Source organism: Mycteria americana, chromosome 1 (assembly GCF_035582795.1).
Source record: "Mycteria americana isolate JAX WOST 10 ecotype Jacksonville Zoo and Gardens chromosome 1, USCA_MyAme_1.0, whole genome shotgun sequence".
Lineage (NCBI taxonomy): Eukaryota > Metazoa > Chordata > Aves > Ciconiiformes > Ciconiidae > Mycteria > Mycteria americana.
The window spans coordinates 69,010,905-69,032,433 of record NC_134365.1 but is presented as its reverse complement, the minus strand read 5'-3'; the positions used below and the strand labels follow the sequence as shown (position 1 = coordinate 69,032,433).

At 37.3% G+C, this 21,529-nt stretch overlaps 1 protein-coding gene across 3 annotated transcripts in view; it reads right to left on the bottom strand.

The window, feature by feature from the left end:
* Window positions 1-21,529, bottom strand: part of ERC1 (ELKS/RAB6-interacting/CAST family member 1) — a 315,343-nt gene that overhangs the window by 196,110 nt on the left and 97,704 nt on the right. For all 3 annotated transcript variants that reach the window (XM_075504308.1, XM_075504326.1, XM_075504315.1), the window contains one exon: window positions 16,244-16,411. In XM_075504308.1, the coding sequence (XP_075360423.1) occupies window positions 16,244-16,411 (168 nt within the window). The remainder of the gene's footprint in view (window positions 1-16,243; window positions 16,412-21,529) is intronic.

The following is a 21,529-nucleotide window of genomic DNA, read 5'->3' as shown; positions in this document are numbered from 1 at the left end:
CACTAAGCTTACTGTAAAGGTGCACATACATACACTGGAATTATCTGCTTGGCATACCAATTTCCTCATCAATAACAATTTACTGAAATCTTTTTTTCCAACATTACCAGTTGTCAGGCACCATCATGTTTCAACCTGGGTGATTTATTCCTAGTTGTGTGGAACTAATTATTTTGCCTTCCAGCCCTGAAGCACAGGAGCAGAAGCAAGAGAAGTTTCCTCTGGCATTCTGTTCCAAAGGCAAGGAAGCATTCTGCTTTTTGCAAATACAAATCTCACCGAAAACCCCAAGCAAATGCAAATTAAAAACAGCCCAAGGATTTAAACGAGACGCATCTAATTTAATATCCATCAAGGCTATTAGATTCCCAAACTCCTCTAGTTAGAGGTTACTAGTAGATCCTTCGTATCACGCTTCAACCAAGAAATCTTCCTGTAGAATCATCACCAACCCTACGGTATGTGTAAATTGATCACTTGGAAAACAATTTCTACTGTATCAGTGACTTCTAAACTAGAATAAATTAACTGGGTTTGTGAACTGGTCATTCAATCTCTTTCCCCCCCATTATTGGAAAAGAACCTTTTTCCTCCTTCAAAATATTTGTTTTTAATCAAAGATGGAGCCTTTGCAATGATAACTATTTTCATCACCTGGGTTGTAACAGAATTAACTGCATTTATGTTTCATTTCCCACTTTCAATTTTCTTCTTGCTATTCTGTTTGACTTGTAAAAGGAATAAAGTGGTGAAAGAAAAAAAAATTCAAAGTAGTAAAAGCCCTTTAACTTAGTTCATTCTGAGACAACAAGAAAAAAGTGAAACAATCCTCTTAGAAATATGAAGATCCAATAATATTTGGAAATATTTTAAAAATGCAAACTGTCTATTTTAAATTCAAAATCTTTTTCAACTTGAGAAAGTTCATTGCGTATTCCACTGTTTGTGGAATATAGTTACTACATATCTCCAATATGTAGTAACTAGCTATATTACTTACTTGCAGACAAAACTTTCGCTGTACTTTTTTCTATAAACAGGTGAAAATGCCTTTGCTTATACTCTGCATTCGACCTCCCCAGTGCAACACCGCAAAAAGATTGTTCTGATTGGTAACATGACATCTTCATCATAATATACAGAAGACAATCAATTTAACACTCGATAATATTCCTTGATTGTATTACAAGAGCAGATGTACAAAAGAATCTCTCAGGGTACTGCTAAGCCTCCCGCTTTTTTGATCCTAGCTTTAATCTGGTGGAAGCAGTACTGTAAAAAGGATCTAAATAATCAGGTGGGTTGAGAGGTTTTCTGTTCTATTCCTATGGCACAGCCATCCAAAAAACCAAAAACTTTACATAAGCTGTGAGCTTTCCAAACAGTTATTGCTTGGTTTTGTAAAGGAACTATCAGTCACGTCAGTTCCAGGTCAATGACTACAAGGAGATGATGGATTCTCACCGATCACAGGCAGAGGTGATTTTGTCCATGTCAGGAATATTAACATGAGGACAAAAAAGCTACTGTGGAAGAGAGAGCAGGCGAGTAAGCAGGTATGTGATGACAGAACAGCTACAATTCTGTCTAGTTGGAGACAAGCCACTCCCTTCAATGTAAGAATACAAGTATCATCACAAAAATTAGATACCCTGCAGTCATACTTGATTTTGCTAGAATCCCGCAGTATTTGAGAAACTGAGAAAGGTGGGCTTGCATCAAAATCAGGATGAGAACATAACAGTTACAATAGACATGATCACATTGTTGTATCTGACATAAAAAAAATTGTTGCTTCAGAAGAAGGGGTAAGACGTTTACTCTAGAAAATTGAGATGGATCTGAATTCAAGAAATTTTGTTCCTCAAATGTATTAATGAGAGGTCGCCTTAAGTCCTGACAGACTGTTCAAGAAAGCTATATTACTGGATTTGTAAATATTTCTATTGCAGATCTTGCAAAAGTGCCACTGCAACAGTCCTGCATGAATTGCGAAAACCTACATTTATTTTAGCGTTAACAAATTCCAGGGGGGGTGGGAGGTGTGGGAGGAAGTACAGCTCACCACCGCATGGATGGAAGCAAAATTTGATCTTCTGTATGTGTGTTGGCTCCATTTGAACCTCCAATATCAGGTGTTGCTTTTAAAGTCCCCAGTGAAATAAGGTCTGTCACATGAGTGAGTATCATATTACACTATTGAATCAATTAGACTGAAAGTAATGTTCTTGCTATTAATTTTAAAGGTTAAATTACCAAGACTAGCAACAATGTGCTGAAACGGAATGAATGCTGAAGCTTCAGGCATACCATGTCTTGTTGTGAGGGTGAGATTTTTAAGTTGTTTTGAAGTTCAGGATAGATCAAAACAATTTCCCGTTTTTCAGTAACATTTTGGCAAACACAAGTCAGAGTTCCTTCCAAAGTTCAGCTGCCTTCAGTATGCTCTTTTTACTTTATGATCCAACCGATTGATATAAATATGGTTAAACTGTTGTCAAGTTATATTCAGAGATTCTTGTTCTTGAATCATCATACTAGAAATCATCTTCAAGTAGTTTGCTTGAAATCATCTTCAGTTAATTTAGTAAAGTTTGCTAGAAATCATCTTCAGTTAATTTAGTAAAGTTCATTAAGCATAAAGTAAATTAAAGACACTATGAAATGCAAGATACCAGTCGTGGTCTCTCTCTCTCTTCTTCAAGAATTTTTACATTCTGGAGTCCCAGTTAACACTTCAGCGTAGAGATGGTGAACTGTTCAGTTAAGCAGTAAACATTTGTTCAGTTTACATTAATTTTCCTACCTACCGAAGACAGGATTAATTTTATTTTGCCTCCCAAGAAAGTTTTCTTCTTTTTACTGCTGCTCTACTTCAGTGCTTATCTGGAACATTACTGCCTTTGCAACATCACATTGGCATATCATTGTGCACTTTGGAAATGCCCTGATGTTGCTGAACCTAACATAGTGGGATTCTGTAACACCTTGAACTGGTATGGAGAATCTTATACCAGGAGAGTCCTTCAGTGGCAATGGGCTACAGAGGAACATACAGTTGGCTTAAGAAACAGAACCAGGCTAGAGGGGGTGGGGAGAGCATGGAGAAGAACAGGACAAAAAGAGAATTTGACATGGGGAAACTCCAGCTTAGTGGTACATCTTACACAGTCATACTTATCTACTGCTACTCAGGTCCAGTTAAAATTCAGAATAGCTCCCCCTCCTCCCCAAAAAGCTGCTTGTTTTTTCAGAAGATAAAATCTTTTTGTCATTTTTACTGTCATGATCTCCAATCTGCAAAAAGTCCTTTGAAATCAGCATGAAGTTCTACAATGTTTAGTTTTACAAATAAAGCATTTTGTTGCTATGCAGCTTAGAACACACAAACAATTTATTTTTGTGATTTCTACTTAAAATACAACCTTAATTATCAAATAAATGTATGGCCCACAAACAGGCACATTGCTACTGCTTCAAAAGGAAGAAACTTGCTCACAGCAATAACAAAGCTTAAAAAAATACCTAGGAATTGCAGGACACCTAATGCAATTAATGCTTTATTCTTGACCTAACTTTGCACGCACACTTACGCAATAAGGTTGACTTGAGAAAAGAATGGTATGCAGGAAGGAGTGCTGCTACAACAAAAATTGACTTAACTGGTATAGACAGTTAATTATTTTGTACCTTTGGTGAAGAAGCAACAAACAATTGACACTGATCCAAAAGACTATTCTCTTTCCAGTGCTTTTTCATCCAGGGGTCCTTTGCAAGTAGATTTATATCAGCCAGAAAAATAGTTCAGCTATGTTTACATAAATAATCTCTAAGGACATTTCCATCCCTTTGTTTCCTTTTGTCCTCCTTTCCTTTGCATACCTAATCATCCTCTGGTAGCACCAGTTTGCTGACAGATCACTGCAAAGTAGAACTAACAAGAACAGTCACCATAAACTGAATTATAGTATCTTCCGAATAGTAAAGAATGTTTTCTATACTGTCATACTCCCTATAAGAAGAGAACTTAAACCAGATGTTTCAAACCATATTCTCAGAATATTACTATATGTTTGCAATCCTTCTGTCCTGCTAGTAAATAGCTTGAATTTCCTTCAAACCTTCTAACACAATCCTATTGCTAAAGTTTGCTATTTCTGAAAACTGATACTGAGAGGCATTTTCCTTACAAGCTTCTAAGGAGACTCCAGAATAATTCAAGTTGGGGTGGGGGTGGGGGTGGGGGAGAAATTAGGACCCCAAGTCTGAAGACTGATTTTTGAGTTGGTAAATGACCTGAAATTCACATTTTCAGGGGAGCCAATGCATATGCTCTTAAGCATTGTCTCAGTTCCAAAGCAGTTGCCTAGAAAAAATTACGCATTAGCAATGACTCACATCCTTAGACAGCTGTAAAACAGTTAAATTTAGTTAAGAAATTGCTTCGTTCTGAGGAGGTTCAATAATATCAATAGCCTAACCTAGTCAAAAGCAGAGTCTTTGAATTGTAAAATCCTGTCATGGACACTGGCCAATACAAGAGAGGGTTCTGAAGTGAGGGGTGCAGGGGGAGGCACTCTTTCCAACCTGCTGATATTGGTTGTCTCAAATCATACAGGTTTTAATATGAGTGGACAATACTTTATGTAAAATGCAAATTAAATAACAAAAGTATAAAAGCTATTCATAAGAGATTTGTTTCGGCAACATGTGAGCCAGTTGGTTAAGTATATATGGTTAATTACATAATCCATAAAAAGATCTCTATCAATGGTTTATCTTAAAGCTTCACTGGGTGACCCCTTGTTTTTCACAGAATCACAGAATCGTATAGGTTGGAAAAAACCTTTAAGATCATCGAGTCCAACCATAAACCTAACACTACCAAGACCACCACTACACCATGTCCCTAAGCACCTCATCCAAACGTCCTTTAAATACCTCCAGGGATGGCGACTCAACCACTTCCCTGGGCAGCCTGTTCCAATGCTTGATAACCCTTTCAGTGAAGAAAAATTTCCTAATATCCAGTCTAAACCTCCCCTGGCGCAACTTGAGGCCATTTCCTCTCGTCCTGTCACTTGTTACCTGGGAGAAGAGACCGACCCCCACCTCACTACAACCTCCTTTCAGGTAGTTGTAGAGAGCCATACGGTCTCCCCTCAGCCTCCTTTTCTCCAGGCTAAACAACCCCAGCTCCCTCAGCCGCTCCTCATAAGACTTCTGCTCCAGACCCTTCACCAGCTTCGTTGCCCTTCTCTGGACTCGCTCCAGCACCTCAATGTCTCTCTTGTAGTGAGGGGCCCAAAACTGAACACAGTATTCGAGGTGCGGCCTCACCAGTGCCGAGTACAGGGGCATGATCACTTCCCTGGTTTTTGCTGGTATTCATCAGCTAAGAGAATGTATCCATTATCCACCACTACCAAGATTTCAACCTTTGTTAAGACAATTTGTTGGTTCCAACTTGACTGCAATACTTTTCATTCACCCAATTAATTCAAAACAGAACACTGCTATCATAAACAGCAAAACAAATTCATTTAGACTCTGCTTCTCCTCTTCAATGAAACACTAAGTTTATATATTACTCATTTATTTCATATATGTTAAAATGTGACTGAGAACCATAATTGAAATAATCTGGTGTTTTATTTCACAATCTAATTATGGGTTACATCCATTTTGTTGAAATCCTGGCCTAATCATGCAGAATAACATCACGCTAACTCTCCTTTCAGCTGTGTCTTCACATTATGAAGCAATCTCTGTGACCATGCTTTCTAAAATTTTACTCCTAAGACTTACCAAATACAAATGGATTAAAAAAACCCAAGTATTTTGGGGACATTTGCTCATTCCCATTCCAAGTCCCACAAAAGACTTTGACAATGAATGTGCACAGATTTGATTTAGGAAAGTTCATTACAGAAAAAGTACAAACACAGTAATTTGGAGTATTTTCATATTGATGGTTCCCAAATGTTCAAAATAAGGAAAACCAAAACTACTTCATTGTGGAAGGCTGATAAAACAAGGGAAAAAATTTGAACCAGTAAATGTTAACTTAGATCTGATATTCTGTTTTGTAAGATGCAGAATAAAACTAAGAGTTGTGACATTGCTTTTAGAATAGCTCAAGCTTTACAAGGTTATATAACATTTAAAAAGTGTCAAGTGAAAAACTTACTATATTATGACTTAAACTTCTTTACTTGGATAAACAAGTACACTGTTTCATTGATTATTATTGTGAAAAACACTCTTCATTTTATGGCAACTTGATCTCATATACTCAGGAATACTGATGCTATTTTCCTGACTTGCTTTAGATTTTGATTTTGGTTCTAAACAGAGTAAGGATACCGTAACTACTGACACATCCCTGCTTAGATACATACAGAGTACAGTGCTACATATCATACTCTCATTACAGAAAAAAGGGTGATGAGAAAAGACACGAAGAAAGGAAAGGCTTAACTCATCACAGCACTGTGATACCCAAGAATGGAAATCAGGGAGCAGAAAAGACCAAACATTGAGGCAGACCAATGGATAGGATGGGAACATGGGATTTAATGTTGACTATAAAGGAAATCCTCACAGCAAACTAAACTCCATTTACATCATCATTTAGGATCACTCAAGCAGAAAGCTGTATAACCTGAACAAAGATTTTAAATGAGATTTGGATTCAGACACTGAACTACTTTGTCCAAATCACTGATTTATTAAAATGATCAAAGAAATACTATAAGGTGAAACTGCCCTAAAACAGAGGGGAGAGCTCTGGAAAGGAGGGATGCTTCTAATCCCAGTGTAAAACATGCCCAGTCAAGTGTGATTGTCCCATTTCCTTCTCCTAGAAAGGACAGAGAGTGATGAATAGGAAGGGATTAGGAAGTCATACTGTAAATACTAAACACAAGAGTGAGAGTGTGGGTATGTGCGTATTCTTTGGTATTTAGCTATCACTGCTCTTACAGAATTACTTGAGAACACACAGTCACGGGTAACAAAATATCAAACTCTCAAATAAAATTCTTTCATGGCCTGTGCTCAAAAAAAAAAGAATTTAGGAACCCAATATATTAAATTAGTACCATCATTTGATTATATTCTTTCCCATTTTATACCACAGACTGCTTTAGGCAAATCAACACTCCAATCTCTACTGAAAATAAAGTCTGGAAGGGACAGAGAGTGGTCCTCTTTATCCAGAAATTCTGTGTTTAAAACCATCCTCCACCCATGTTTGCCAGAAGGTACGCCAGCCCTTCATCATGCAGAGGAGCATCTTAATTATCAAACACATGCTATTCCGGGACAAAGTGATCTTAGTTTCTCCTGGTGACACTACTCCATACTGACTAGTTTTCTTCTCCATTGGATAAGTGAAATCATAGTCTTGAATGCTATTAATTACTTCTGCCTTATGACAGTCCTAATGACTGTATAAATATTGTGCGGAGACCCACCTTAAAAGACTGTCTAGCCTAGTGGATTCAAAATTCCCTCTTGAATCCAGGGAATTATTGATTTAAACTGAAAAATTACTACTTCCTTGTTCTAGTGAAGATCCCTAAGTTGGCTAATGCAATCACTAATGTCTGTTCCAGACACAGCTCAGACAATCCCCCCCAGGGACAGAAAACGCCTGGACGCCTGGTGACCAAAGCGCTGGAAATTGTGAAGTCTTGCAACCCAGAGAGCAATGAAAAGCCATGTGAGGCAGACTGATGTAAGCAACCTCAAAAATGGCATACGCCCTTGCTTTTCCTGCCTCTTCAATCATAGGGAACTTTGTATTTGTCTAATACGACAGTGAATAAACCAACAAAGCTTATTAGCTTTCTCTTGACAGAAAAACTACGCCTTTAATTTATAATGAAGCCAAAAGGCCCCACAGTTGGCTGTTTTCCCAGATCCCTTCAAGAAACCAGAATTTGTCAGTCCCACTACCTATGAGTAATGTTCCATCTTGCCAATCAAGAGGTTATCTCAAGGCACAAGAAGGACATAATATTAAAATGACTGCTCCTCTTTGAGGGATACTAAAAAAAAGATTCCTTCTGTATATGACAGATTTGCTGAACTGTGTTTTCAGTTCTTTGGAATGCTGGAGCACAGATAATACCAGAAACTCCAATAGAGTTTTCTTGTAACTTTGCTATTGCTATTGCTATCAATCTTATGTGACACTATTACAGCAATGTGTATCAGTTTAAAACCCTACATTAGCCAGCTACAATAGCTGAACTACAGAACTAACACCGTTAACCTCACAGTCCTGTTTTCCTTCTTCGTTTGAAACTACTTATCCAAAAGGAGGAGTAGATATTCGTTACTTCAGAAAAAAAAAAAAAATCAAGTACTTTAGTTACTAAAGGCAACAGGAAAGATTCTTTAATAACATCAATATAAATTGAATGTTCCTTACATTACTAGATTTCAAAATAAGAAACTGGCTTGCTATCTTTCGCACACATCAGAACATTTGATTTTTTAAAAGAATATTATCATACATCTGGGAATATAGGTACATATGGTACATATGATCCAGATGTTTTTATTTTTATTGTGGTATCACAAAATGCTCCAAGCAAAAGAGGGAGTTATATCAAAATAGAGAGGCATATTCTCCATTTACAAATTCTAATTTATAATATAGCCAGGCATAAAAATTTGTTTAGAACTAGTAGGTTCCTCTAACATAGCTGCTGCATTGGTAGCCATAACTGTGCACTAAAAATTACTGTAATAGCATAAAATTTGTTTTGTGTAAAATCAATTTTCCAAATTTAACTTATTCCTCCTCCACTAGTTTAGATGTCCCACATAATTTACTAAACAATCTTCAAGTGCATGTTAGGCACCTATGAGTAAATTCACTCACAGATTTCACTGCTCTGAAGTTTAATAAAAGCGATTCTTATGCAACCCTATTCAAAAGCTGTCTGGACATGGTCCTTGGCAACCAGCTCTGGGTAGCCCTGCTTGAGCAGGAGGGTTGGACAAGATGACCTCCAGAGGTCTCTTCCAACCTCAACCACTCCATGATTCGGTGAAAACAATTTGCCATAAAACTATAAATGCACTGAACAAAGACCCTTAGGAATAGAAAGTCTCATGCTTCCTCTGTTGATGTTCAATGCAAAAACATCTTACAATGTTCTTCAGGAGTAGAAGTTTGTGCTTAGAACAACTGTACTAAGTCTCCCACTTCTGGTTTAATGACATAAAGCAATTCAAACTCTTCACTATAGTGCCAAGAATGCCCAGGAGGCAATTTATTGTTTTCAATAACTAAGTATGAATTATCCAACAGATAACAGGGAATTTCACCAATTAATACAAGTAATCATGTACTGCTTATTATAACCTAACCAAGATACCTGTTACTATAGGCTATGAACTCACTGGTGAGGGCCATAACAGCACCCAACTTAGAGCCGTGAAATGCATTGCTCCTTTGGCAACCAAAAGCCCTTACAATGAGAATGCTGGAGTGCACTTCAAGCTACAAGGCATCTGCCATGACTGATCTGGATTAGGCAAGAAGATAAAAACTGTATTCCTTGGGTCAGTCCCTGGAGAATACACTGCCACCTCTACCAGCACCTGTAACCTATGGACTATCTGCCATTGAAAATACTGTCTGAAGCTAAGCTTGTGGACCTTTTAGGACCCATATTCCAAATCAGAAAAATCTATGTTATTATATGGCTCAGAAAGAATCAAAAAAGGTCAGATCTCATGAGCTAAGGCCTCTCCTGAGAGGGAAGTGATCTTGCTGACACTGCATTTGAAGTTGCTATAATAAACTCTACGATCTGTATGGTAATCAGTCACCTTTAAAACTAAACCAGCAAAGAGTTGAAGAGTGGTATAAAGAAACTGATGCATTCCCCTGCCCTAATAATGCCTTATTAGTTGTACATTCACAGAAATAAAAAAAGACACACCATGCCATCTGAGCTGGGCTGCAATTGCTCTAAAAAGTCTCAATGGATTCTCAGAGAAGTCGGAAGTCAAATGGAAGGGTAAAGATCCTATTTTCAAAGTGGTCATGGCTCACTGTAAAATGAAAATAAATTCTGTGTTGTGTCCTCATTTCCCAGGTGGAAATTAAATAATTAATCTCTTCCTGAATGGTAGAAATGAAAAAAATCTCACAGGATAATTACGCTGAATTTGAACTCACATAATGAAGCCTCTCCAGTCTTCTTCGGCACTTTCATTGCCATCACAAGATTTTATCTAGTGGTATTTTGACAGAGATGAAGGATTAAAAGCTTGTCTAATTTTTCCTATTATTATTATAACTGAAGATAATACCTCTATCTAAAAATCCCATCCCACATAGTAAAGCAATTCTGAGAGGATATTCCTGAAAAGAGAAGGGACTCCAGAATCTTGGAGACACAGGGTAACAAATTAGACAGAACAGCTTCTGGAAATTTCTAAAAGCCATAAATTTCAACTTTGTTATGTTCAGTGGTAGTCAGCAAGCCTATAACGGAAAGGCTTGAATGAAAGAAAAAGCAGCAGCAGAAGAGGTCTGATATCCCTTCAGGGACATGGGAGGACAAGTTCCCCATGACCCTCCAGGACACATCTTTGAGGTCACATCTGTCAGTTTTAATAAAGAAGCTGGCACAAGCCTGTGGGGACTTTAGGTCTTTTTTGTGGTGGTTGAAATCTCTGAACTGGGTTTGGAACCAGTTCAGTGGCATGCCTTGAGACCTGGAGTAAAAGGAGCAGAATTACGTCTTTTTCTAAGAGAGAGAGAGATATTTACAGAAATACTCTTGTACTTGCACTGCTTGTTAAGCCACAGAGCTCCTGAAAAGAAGTAGCTATTTCATCAGTCCTAGCTGAGCAGAAAGCCCAGCATATGTTCCTTCTACCTCCCTGCAGAAGCTGGGCTGATGAGCAGACCAGTACGATCCTGGAGCACCGTACGGTGCTCCTCCTTAAATGTTCATGATTCAAGCATGTAAAAAGCAGAGAATAAGCTTCACCACAGGTGTATTACAGAGGCAAAAACTTACCCAGTCTTAAATAAGAGGCAGATGCTCACCCACTTTGTAAATGTACATGCGGACCGTCTTTGTTTGGACAGTCTTACTTTGTTCTTTTCTGCATAGTTTGCACAACCAGAGACTCGGACTCGCGCTGCAGGTTTGAATGGGCTATTGCCTGGAGTGTTAATACTATAGGATTTCTAAGCACTAAATGTCATCGTAGAGAGTCTCAAAGGGATATCTAAAAGTCCATCCTGCATTTTATTAATTCTTAGAAAGTCATATATTCATTCATCTGGTAGGCAAGTTCAAGGTCACACCAGGGAAGATGAAACTACCATAAACTGAATTAAATGTTTGAAAATGCAGTTCCTTCTCTGTGCTCTCTCATCTCTTCAGGGTTGGAGCAGAAGAGCAGCCTGAGGAGGTAAATCTACTTCACAGATGACGGAATGGAAAGAAAATAATCTTTAAAGTACAAACACTGAACTTGAAAAGTTATGAGTACTAAACCAACAGTGCTGTTGTAGTAACGATGTTCACTACCGATTTTAAACAACTGAGTTATAAATTCCATTTGCAGTCCCTCTCTCCTGCCACACAGTATTTCTTATCCTTAAGCATAAGATATTTATTTTGATTTCTAAGCTTTTTGAAAAGCAGAGGGCATTTATTTCCTCTGGAAAAAGGCAATGCTTCTTATGCAAAAGAGCAGGAAAATCACATTTGGAGTCTTCCCAACTACTAGCTAAACAAGTAACATCAGCACAGCCACAAACAAACAAACAACAAAAGAAACCTGTGTTCTTCCTTTACTTTATCATAGGTCAATTATCACATAGTGCATGGGCAACTGCCAAAAAACACTGCTATGTTCAGACACTAAAACTTGCATTTTATTTGCCTGCAGCTGCATTGCACAATGAAGGGAGTGTTAACCCCCCCTCCCCAAGACAAAACATGACCTCCTCCCAAAGCAAGGGGTGATTGATTCACTGTTTTTTTTTTTCTTTCAGAGTAACTGTTACTTATCTTTTGTCCCAAATCCTATTTCTCTAAAATGCTTTGATTGCAAAGTATTGATTTTTTTTTTTTTCCTATTCCTTTTCATCCTGGTCTACCAGCACGGATAAACAGATGTGGCAAAGAGAATAATGAAGCACAATTTAATGTTTTTCAGGTTCAGATTTCAGATTTGCCCAGCATGGTCCCTATTTTATTTTCTGACATTCGCCCCCTGCCTGGAATTCTAACAACTTAAAATGAGATTTTATGCAAGATTTACTTTCAATGAAATGAGAAAAAAAAATCCTAAAGCTCTATAAAACTAAGTTTTTGCATCAAATTTTCAGACATAAAGATAAAACTCATTTCTGTACTCTCCAAATTTCTAGCATTTGCCCTATTTCTATTGTCTCAAATAAAGGTGCTATCACGCAGCATCACTTGTAGGAGCTTAGAACTAGAAAGATTCCAGAATTTAAAATGCGAAGCATGTGGTTTCCTCAGCAACCTGCAACATGTATTTTGGTGCCTACTGGGTATCAGTAGTGATGCCAACTGTCATGTTAATTTTTCAGATCTTTGTTGCTCCTAATCTTCTTCTGTGTCTTTTATTTGATCTCCAGTTGGCCAGTAAATTTTCATTATTTTCTTCATCTGGATTTGAGAATGACCAGAAAGCATACTTGCTAGTTCACCACCTTTAATCAACACAACAATGATATTAATAGTTCATAAAACAAACTATGCAGTGGCCTGCATCAATGAATCCAAACAGAGACCCAAGAGTAAAGGGTGCATTTTAAATCATTTTTATTTCAACAACAGAAATTGCAGAAATTTAATATATCACAGTTTTAGGCACCACACCAAACAATTTCTTGTCAGTGTCATCAGAATAGGTGATTATACATCTAAAACAGTCACAGAAAATAAAAAAAAATTATGAACAGAAGTCCAAATGCCCAGCATAGCCATGTATCATTGGCTATGGCTATATTACTATTAGAGGTAATCTCTCTAAATTTCAAAAGAAAGTAAACAACTTTTCCTAAATGGGTAAGTTATGAAAGTTAATTATTTTTGAATAGATTCTTTTCTTTTCAACATCTTTATGATTTTAGCTTTTGTCATAAATTTTCTTTTTACCTAGCATTAAAAAAATATTAGTGTTCAAAATTTAGTTCATTAGAGTACCTACTTCAAAAATATCCTCAAATCTGAGTATATGCTGGGGGAAGAGTACTTGGTAAAAACTGACTGAATAGTATCTACTAATCTAATTCTTAATTCAGTTAAATTCCTTCAACATGCCAACACCTGTACCCCATACCTACTCACAACTGCAAGCAGCAGTTATATGCTGCTGCTGCTTCCAAATATCCATAGAAAAATATTTCTTAACACTACACAAGAGGAAAAGCTTTTTTCATACCACACGTCTTTCATAGTCTTTCACTCTATTCAATTAAAATGCCTAAGTACCACTTAAATCATGCTGATAAACTTAAACCAAGCATTTAATATCAGATAACTAAGCCAGTAAAAAAAAAATACTACTATCTATGACCTCTGAAGATACTTTAAACTGTACTATCCAGATCTTCAATTAGAATATACAGATAAAACCTGATCTGTCTGAACGTGCCAGTTTATAAACAGAGGGAGGAATAAAAAGACTATTGTGCATGGAGGCATGCAAAAGTTTAAAGGCTGTACATCTTTTTTTAAAGAAAATAAAATTCTCAACTGTCCTGGAAGGTCTGAAAGACAGTACTTGGCTAAAGCAGAAAACAGGCTCTGCACTTTAATAACAAGGTGCACTCTAGAAATGCAAAAAAAGAAAAAGTAAATCACAGTTTACAAGCTTTAAGAGAAAAACATTTACATGAGAGGAGCTACAGGCTTCTGAAGTTCCAGGCAGAGGGCAGAAATAGCTATCTGTACAGTCAAAAAAGGACAGGCATATATATATATAAGATAAAAATGAGACTTCATAATTTTCTCTAGCACCTGAAACAGATTTTATGCAAGTTCTCATGACTTCCACAGTACGTAGAGAAAATCAGACCTGTCCTTCCTTAGGTATTTTCTCAAGCTCTGCTGTTATGTGGAAAAATGCTAAAGAAAACAAGAAAATGCAAAGCCCAATCTATAGAAAATCCCAAACCTAGTCTTAGATTCTAGGTCTGGAGAACCAATCAAAAAACTCAGTTAAAGACATCGATCCTAAAATTTTAAAGGACTGAATTTGTGTTCATTTACCCTAGTCCATACAAAAAATAAAAAGAAATTCCATATTGCACCACGAACCTCAGATAAAAGTATTGTCAGCTGGATTCTCCATAAAAATATTCTACAATTGCTAGTTATAGAAACTGAAAAAATCATCTTTGGATTTAAAAACTTCACAATTTAACTGTTCATGTTAAAGGAAATGGTTCCAAAAACTTGAAGGCTGAAGCAAATTCAAATCTCTGCATGTTATTCTAGTTAGCAGCAGAAAAGAGATATTTTTCTATAAACAGGTTATATGTTTCTCTGTTTAAGAAGCTCAGAGACAGGTTTACAAAACAACTCCAACTGCAGTTTATTATGGTAGCATTATCCTCTGTTGAGCTATCTAGGAGAACAAGATCTTAAAGCCTTTAATCTATAAGCTTGGGCCCTCTACTTTCCAGTGTGAAGAAACCAGGTACTTTTATTGGAAAGCAGGAGCAAATGAACCTCAAAAAATAGGCTAGCCACATGAAGAGACAAGATGAAACTGTCTTAATATGGATTACAGTGGCTTCAAGAAAACAAGTACAAAAAATGAGCGAAAAGAGAACCTTTAGCACTGCCTATAAATGAACCAATGAAAGATCATCCTAAAGAGTTAAGTAGAGCAAATAAGAAAACATGAAAAAACAGTGTAAGAGTAAATGGAAGTAAACCAACCTCCCTGACATTTAACATTTACACAAATGTCAGATTCCCCACTTCTTGGTTAAACATTCAGCTGGGATATCAATCAATGTTTGGAGTGTGCATGACCAATTTTGAAAACAAAGAGAAAGCACAGCACAAAAATTAGAAATCTGTGTTTCTAAGAAGATGAACAGTCAAAAAATGAGACCACGAAGACTAGGAATTACGGCTCTGTTGTAGAATCATTAGTGACTTATTTATGGCTAAACTCCATGCCTGAACTTCCATTCCTGCATGAAGTTTGCCGTAACAGAACTGAACATGAACTAAACCCTCATGATTCATAGTTATATACTAGAAGAAAAGGCATTGGCCAGGCATCAGAAATTAATCAATATTCTGAACTATTAAAATTACAAGAATTCAATAGAATTGCTTAAAGGCCTAGAAAAAACCCACGTTCACAGCCTAATACATTGAATATGAGCTCCAAGAGCAGCTTCTCTAAAAATACAGAGGAAAAAATATTCTGTAAATTAAAATTTCTTGTGATACATGCATTTCTCTCTTTTTACCATGTGTAGCAGCTGTTTGGGAAACATTGTGTGCAATTTGCAAATGATCACCCATAATGACATTTATTGCCCTAGGACTCAATGCCCTTTGGGAAACCTCTCCAATTTCCCTGACAGGGTCTACTTCTTCTTATCCAGACCTCCCCCGTTTCACTGACAAGGTCTACATTTCTTATCCAGAAAGATATGCAGGAGAGTCTGAACCCTGATTATCCTGTTCTAGTAGTTCCCAAGAAATATTAAGTATAATAAAACAACATTTCTAATGAAAGTTATATAAAGTTCTTAATGAACTTTTCTCAGTAAGTTACAGAGGAATCATCCTAATTGCTTCTATTGATACAACCCCTCATTCATTTAGTCACATACTGAAGTCATAGTCACCCAGTGCCCTGTGCTTTAAATCAGCGTGGTTTTTTTAAGATGGTGGGTGTGAAAGGATTGATTTTTCAGATGATGTGCCCTCCTATAAATACTTCAGTCATTGTTAATAATGAAGTGGAAGCAGAACCAGCACATGCAACCACTGAAAGGCAACAACCTCTGCTTTGAATTCTATTTTCTTCTTCAAAACTTCAAACTGAAATCCATCATTCACCATCTTCCCATTGCATGAATGGACTCAATCATTAATCTCCAAAATGTAAATGCTAGTTCAAACTTTTTGACAGATTTAGAACTCGAGATGCATCAGTGATGTGTACCTGACTTAGACCTCTACAAACTTACCTTCTTCTGAAGAACATTAACTTTGCGTTCCTTCACCTCTAACATGTCCTTGAGGTCATGGATCTCTCCTGCTTGAGTCCCCTTCTCCTCTGCCATCTCCTGAATCTGCTTTGTCTTCTTATTTAGCATAGTCTCCTTCTCTTCTAGACGTAATCGTAACGCATCCACCTAGATTCAGACATGCAGAAACAGAGTTTATTTAGCGCTGAAGGAGGGAAATTTTAGAAAAGCTGAACTACACTTCCACAAGGGAGCAAGCGCTGTCAAATTACAAATAGATTCAGAAAACTAACATCCCTTACTTGAGACTTCAACATACATAAGCTTGTGATAAAACAGTTATCACAAGTGGTAGCAGACTAAACAGTAAAAATAAAAGTTTTATTCCCAAATTATATGAGACTAATGCTCCTTCTTGGAAAACCTCAAATCATACTTCTGACATAACTCAGTCTTGTAAGATGCAACTCTGCAATTTTTTTCCTCAAAGTAGAAGCCAACACAATGTGTTGTTGAGAAGTTCTCTTATATGTAGGAAAACTGGGCCCTTTATTTGAAACGTTACTAAAGTTCAGAGATTTAAACACTGACTCTTAGTACCGAACAGTCACTTTATATTCTAGGTTTTAATCAGAGTATTAGCTGAGCCTGGAGGTAATGAAAGCAGAGGTCCTCTGCAGCCGCTGCAGATCAAAACATGGAAAGAGGGTTACCTTAGGATGGCTAAGAATATTTTGGCTTAAATAGCAACATTAATAGTTTAAATGTAACGTGTTTTCAGCAGGATGCAGTTTTATATGGAAGATAAAATGGAACAAATGATACAGTACAGGATATTGTAGGTGCAATTTGGACACATAAACATACTTAGAGCTCCCATGGCTTCAATAAATTTAGAAACACACTCTAGGCATTCTATGGTATCTTCAAACTTCAAAACCGCATGTTGAGAAGCTTTTGCTTTTCCTTCTGCATTTCTCTTACACAAATGAAACACAGAGCTCACAAGACAAAAGAAATGGGAGAAGGAATCAGAGCTATCTGAATATAAATTTGATGAGAAGAATAAGGTCACCGCAGAGCACAGACTAATCTCAAAGACCATTGTAGAATACGAAATCCAACACCACCAACCTGCTCAAGATACCAAAAGAAACTCACTGACCCCTATCCACTCGGCATTCAGACAAAGCTCAAATCTGCCAGCTTGGCTGCTAATCTTATTTGACAGTATCAGATTTGGTTCCTGTTAGCTGAATCTATTACAGGACATCAGTCACACAGAGTAAACAGGGTGATCAATGAACTTCTTGGTCCTTCTGCACAGCAGAGGCTAGCAGAGACATGAAGTGAAAAGATGACTTGGACAACTCCAGCTAGGGAAAGAATTTAGGTAGTCACTATGCTTACAGCATTTTGAGCAACATTTAGTTTTAATGTGTTATTCTAATTCCACTTTATTTCAATTTGCTAATGGAAAAGTTGCCTCTAAGGCTCTACATTTACCGTATGTTACGCCCACAAAACCCTTTGCCGTTTTGTCTGATTCCTTTTACACAGAGCAATAAGCACTTGCCAGTGGGGAAAAGAACTGCCCTGCTCTCCCCATCAGCACTGCAATCCCACTGCCACCTCTACGTCTGTAGCCTTCTCACTTACACATACGTTATTAAAATCACATTCCTGACCTCTCACCCAGCAAGTGGGGCATGGAGTATATTCTGCAGTGATGTTAGAGTACCAGGTACTACCCAAATATGATTTATAGGATTGCTAGTGTTTGTAATGAAAAGTTTAGCAGGTGGATCAGGCTTTGTCTTCTTTTTAAAAACACGCAGTTTTATAGATTGATTAGGTATGTTCTTCTCCGGATATCTCTACTATTAAAGCTAAGAGTCAGTTTCATTCATTCTTGAAGGGAAACTGAAAATCTCCCTCACAAGCAAATCCACATACTCTCAACAGTTGTGTTGCAAAATATTTGAGATAGTCCAGATGCCTACAGCACAGTATTAAGTGAAAAGAGGACATCTGCAAACAGAAATTTATCCACAGAATGCTTTCCATTTTCTGATTGATTATTCTCTTTGAACTCTATATTAGCTTATGGTTTGGGGTAAATTGCATTCCTGGTTTTATTTGTGTGAGGTCCCTGCCTAGGAAACCACAGAAAACACTTTCAAGAATATTTTCAAAGGCTGGCAGGACACGCAATCATCACCTTAGCACTATTCCTGGCAGAACACTGCACTTGTTTATTCATGTCAGCTCAGTTTATGTATGGCATCCTCCCACAGTGACAAGAATTGAGGTCTGTGGGAGTCAGGTGATGCCAACTTCAACAAAGTCAGCTTAAGATTTTCTCTGCACATGGAAACGACTAGGCAAATAGCTACTGAGGTGCTGACGCCCCTTCTCCTGACTTCTGCGTCTTGGATGGTGTTGTCTTAACCCTGGGTTAACCTAACTGCTTTCACAGTAATAGACTTCCATGTCTTTAATTATGCATGGCAAGTAAAATCTTACAGTACAGCTCAGGCAACTGCTAGTCCTTCGTATAACAATGGGCTTGCTAACTTGACCTGCACGTACCGTCCAACTGCCCATGAAGCTTTAGCAAAATATGCACATTTGTTGCCACCTTCAACACAATAGCCTTCCTAGATACAGGTACAACAGGTACCTCTTTTCAGCTGAGTACCGTACAGAAGACTTAAATTTCTTCACTGTAAGAACCATGTATGAAAAACTGTGTTGGAACCATTGATCTGTCTTCACAGAATTTTCCAGTAGCAGTAAATAATACTCTATGACTCTGTTCCTAATACGTATAGCCATACAGCAAACATGTAGAATTCCAAATTTCTACGAAAAACTACAACATTAGTAGCTCCAATGACTACCAGAATAAACACAATATATGACATAATATCTAATTTAAATTTACTCCTAAGCCTTTTTAAAAATCTTGGATTCTGTAATTAGATTTATGTCTTAGCTTTAAGAATATTTCCAACTTATAGCTTAGGGAAATCACTAAAATTTTCAAAAGTCCACAGTGAGTTTCAGAACTGACTCAGGAGCTTGAGTCAGTAGGACTTAGGTTGCACACATGTTTTTTCTCATTTTTACCATCATCTCCACTGTCAGGGTATTATGACACTGGTGATTCCCACTCGGGTTTAGGAAGATGTCAGTGATGCCTAGAAAGAACAGTGCTCGACTCTTTTCCTGAGACTGAGTGACTCTTCCCATCTACCTGCCACCTGTTCAAACCATGGCTGAACTATTGATTTATATCAGTGAACCAAGCCATACACCCTTCAGTTATATCAGAAAGTACAGGCTCCCCTATGTTACATCCAAGCCCTGATTTCTCTGTAATGGCAAAATTCAAAACATTTATTCTCTGTTGGTATGACTACATTCATGGCAGCAAAAGGAAGACAGAATACCAATCCTGAAATATGTGTTTAGAGCTTGCTATGGTTTCTAACAAAACTCAGCTACTTTTTAAAGTAGATGTTGAAGTAATTCTATCTATGTCAGCACTCAGAATTCAAAGATAATTGAGAAATGCACAGAGGAAGACATAAAATTATATTTGGTATGCGAGGTGAAATGTTGCTTTTGTCCTACAGTAGATATTGCTATGTGAAGTCTCCAAGTACCTGAAATGGGTACATTTTAAAAAGGATCAGTTTTGCGACATTCTATTACTATCTTGCAAACACATCATATAAAGACAGTAAGAGTTAAGGTGTTTTCATGATAGCATAGTCTGTAATTAAGACTTAAAAGCTATGTTTACTGACTGATTTTGAAGGCAGTGGTAGTTCACAAGACTTAATTCTCTATTTTTGACATTGATCTTTCTTATTAATTACCTTAGAGTTGACTCTTCATCTTCCTATACAAATTGCATCAATAGCCAGTACAGGCTTGTAGAAGAATTGAGAATGAATTCTTTATGAACATACAGCTCCTAGTTACCTGGACAACTTAGATTACATGACTACACCATGGAGCAGAGGCGCACACACCTGGCTTTGTGCAGAGCCTGTTTGGTTCTCGCTAGGGTTATAAATTCAATGCGGGACAGATGTACGGTTTCCAGGGCCTGCTCAGGTCAGAAATCAGTTCAACTGTTCTTCCAAAATCTCTAGCACATGGTATTAAATATCTAAACACAGTGAACTCAGTTCTGTGAGCTGAGTTTAATGCTTACAGGTGTCAGCATAGGTCTTAATGTAGCTTGTGCTAACAAGTCTTGCTAGAGACACCCATCTCCCATTCGCATATTCCTCACTAAACGTGATCCACTCCCTGTCTCTGATTTGGGAGAGTCTACTATAGTTTCAAAATGCTAGTGTAAGCCCCAGTAAAGCCAGACCCTTAGAGAATTTTATGTTCTACTGAGACATTCAGAGCAAATAAAATACTTCCAGAAGACTGGATTAATTTTTTTACTGAATATTAATTTGAATTTACCACATGGAACAGACCAATTGCAGAACCATGCCAGCTTGGGCAATATACAAAAATAAAGGGCAATGTTTTCACTGATTAATTTGACCTCCCATTGAAGCCCCATACCTTCTGGCACTGACCTAAGCTAAAAGGTTCATTGGGCAAAACACAAACTTTATATAGATGAAGTCTTAATTCCAAAATAAATATTGATTTATTTTTTGTTTTGTTTACAAAGAGATTGTACATTTTTAGAGCTATTTTTAAAGGTTCCTTCACAAATTGAAAAGTTAACCACAATATCCTCTCCACCCAATAGCCCTCAAGATAAACACCCCACAAACAGCTCACTGTTCTTTGTAGTTCTAGTGTGGCAGGTGGCAAATCCATTTTTGAGATATTATACCAACATCTTTTCCCCACCTACCTGTAGTTTTCTTTAACAGAAGACTAAAAGGCAGAGGCTTAAGAAGGTATGCTCTTTTCTCTCAAAATGTTTATTTAAATATGACTTTAAAATACCAATCCCCTATGAAGATGTCTGTCAATATATGACAGAAAATGCACCTCTCTCCCTCCTCATAACTCTCTCGAGGTGTATAGAGAGAAGCTAGTTATGTTTTAACATTGACCAGTGCTGTCAACAAGTGAGGCCAGGCAGGATCTCACATTCCTACCCTATTCCCAGTGAAAACTCTTGTACAGAAAAATACTTTTTCCTTAAAAAAAACCCCAAATACATCACAGGATGCAACAACAAACATCTCACCACTGTATTTTATCAACATGTTTCAATCTTACACTTGAGAGGATCAG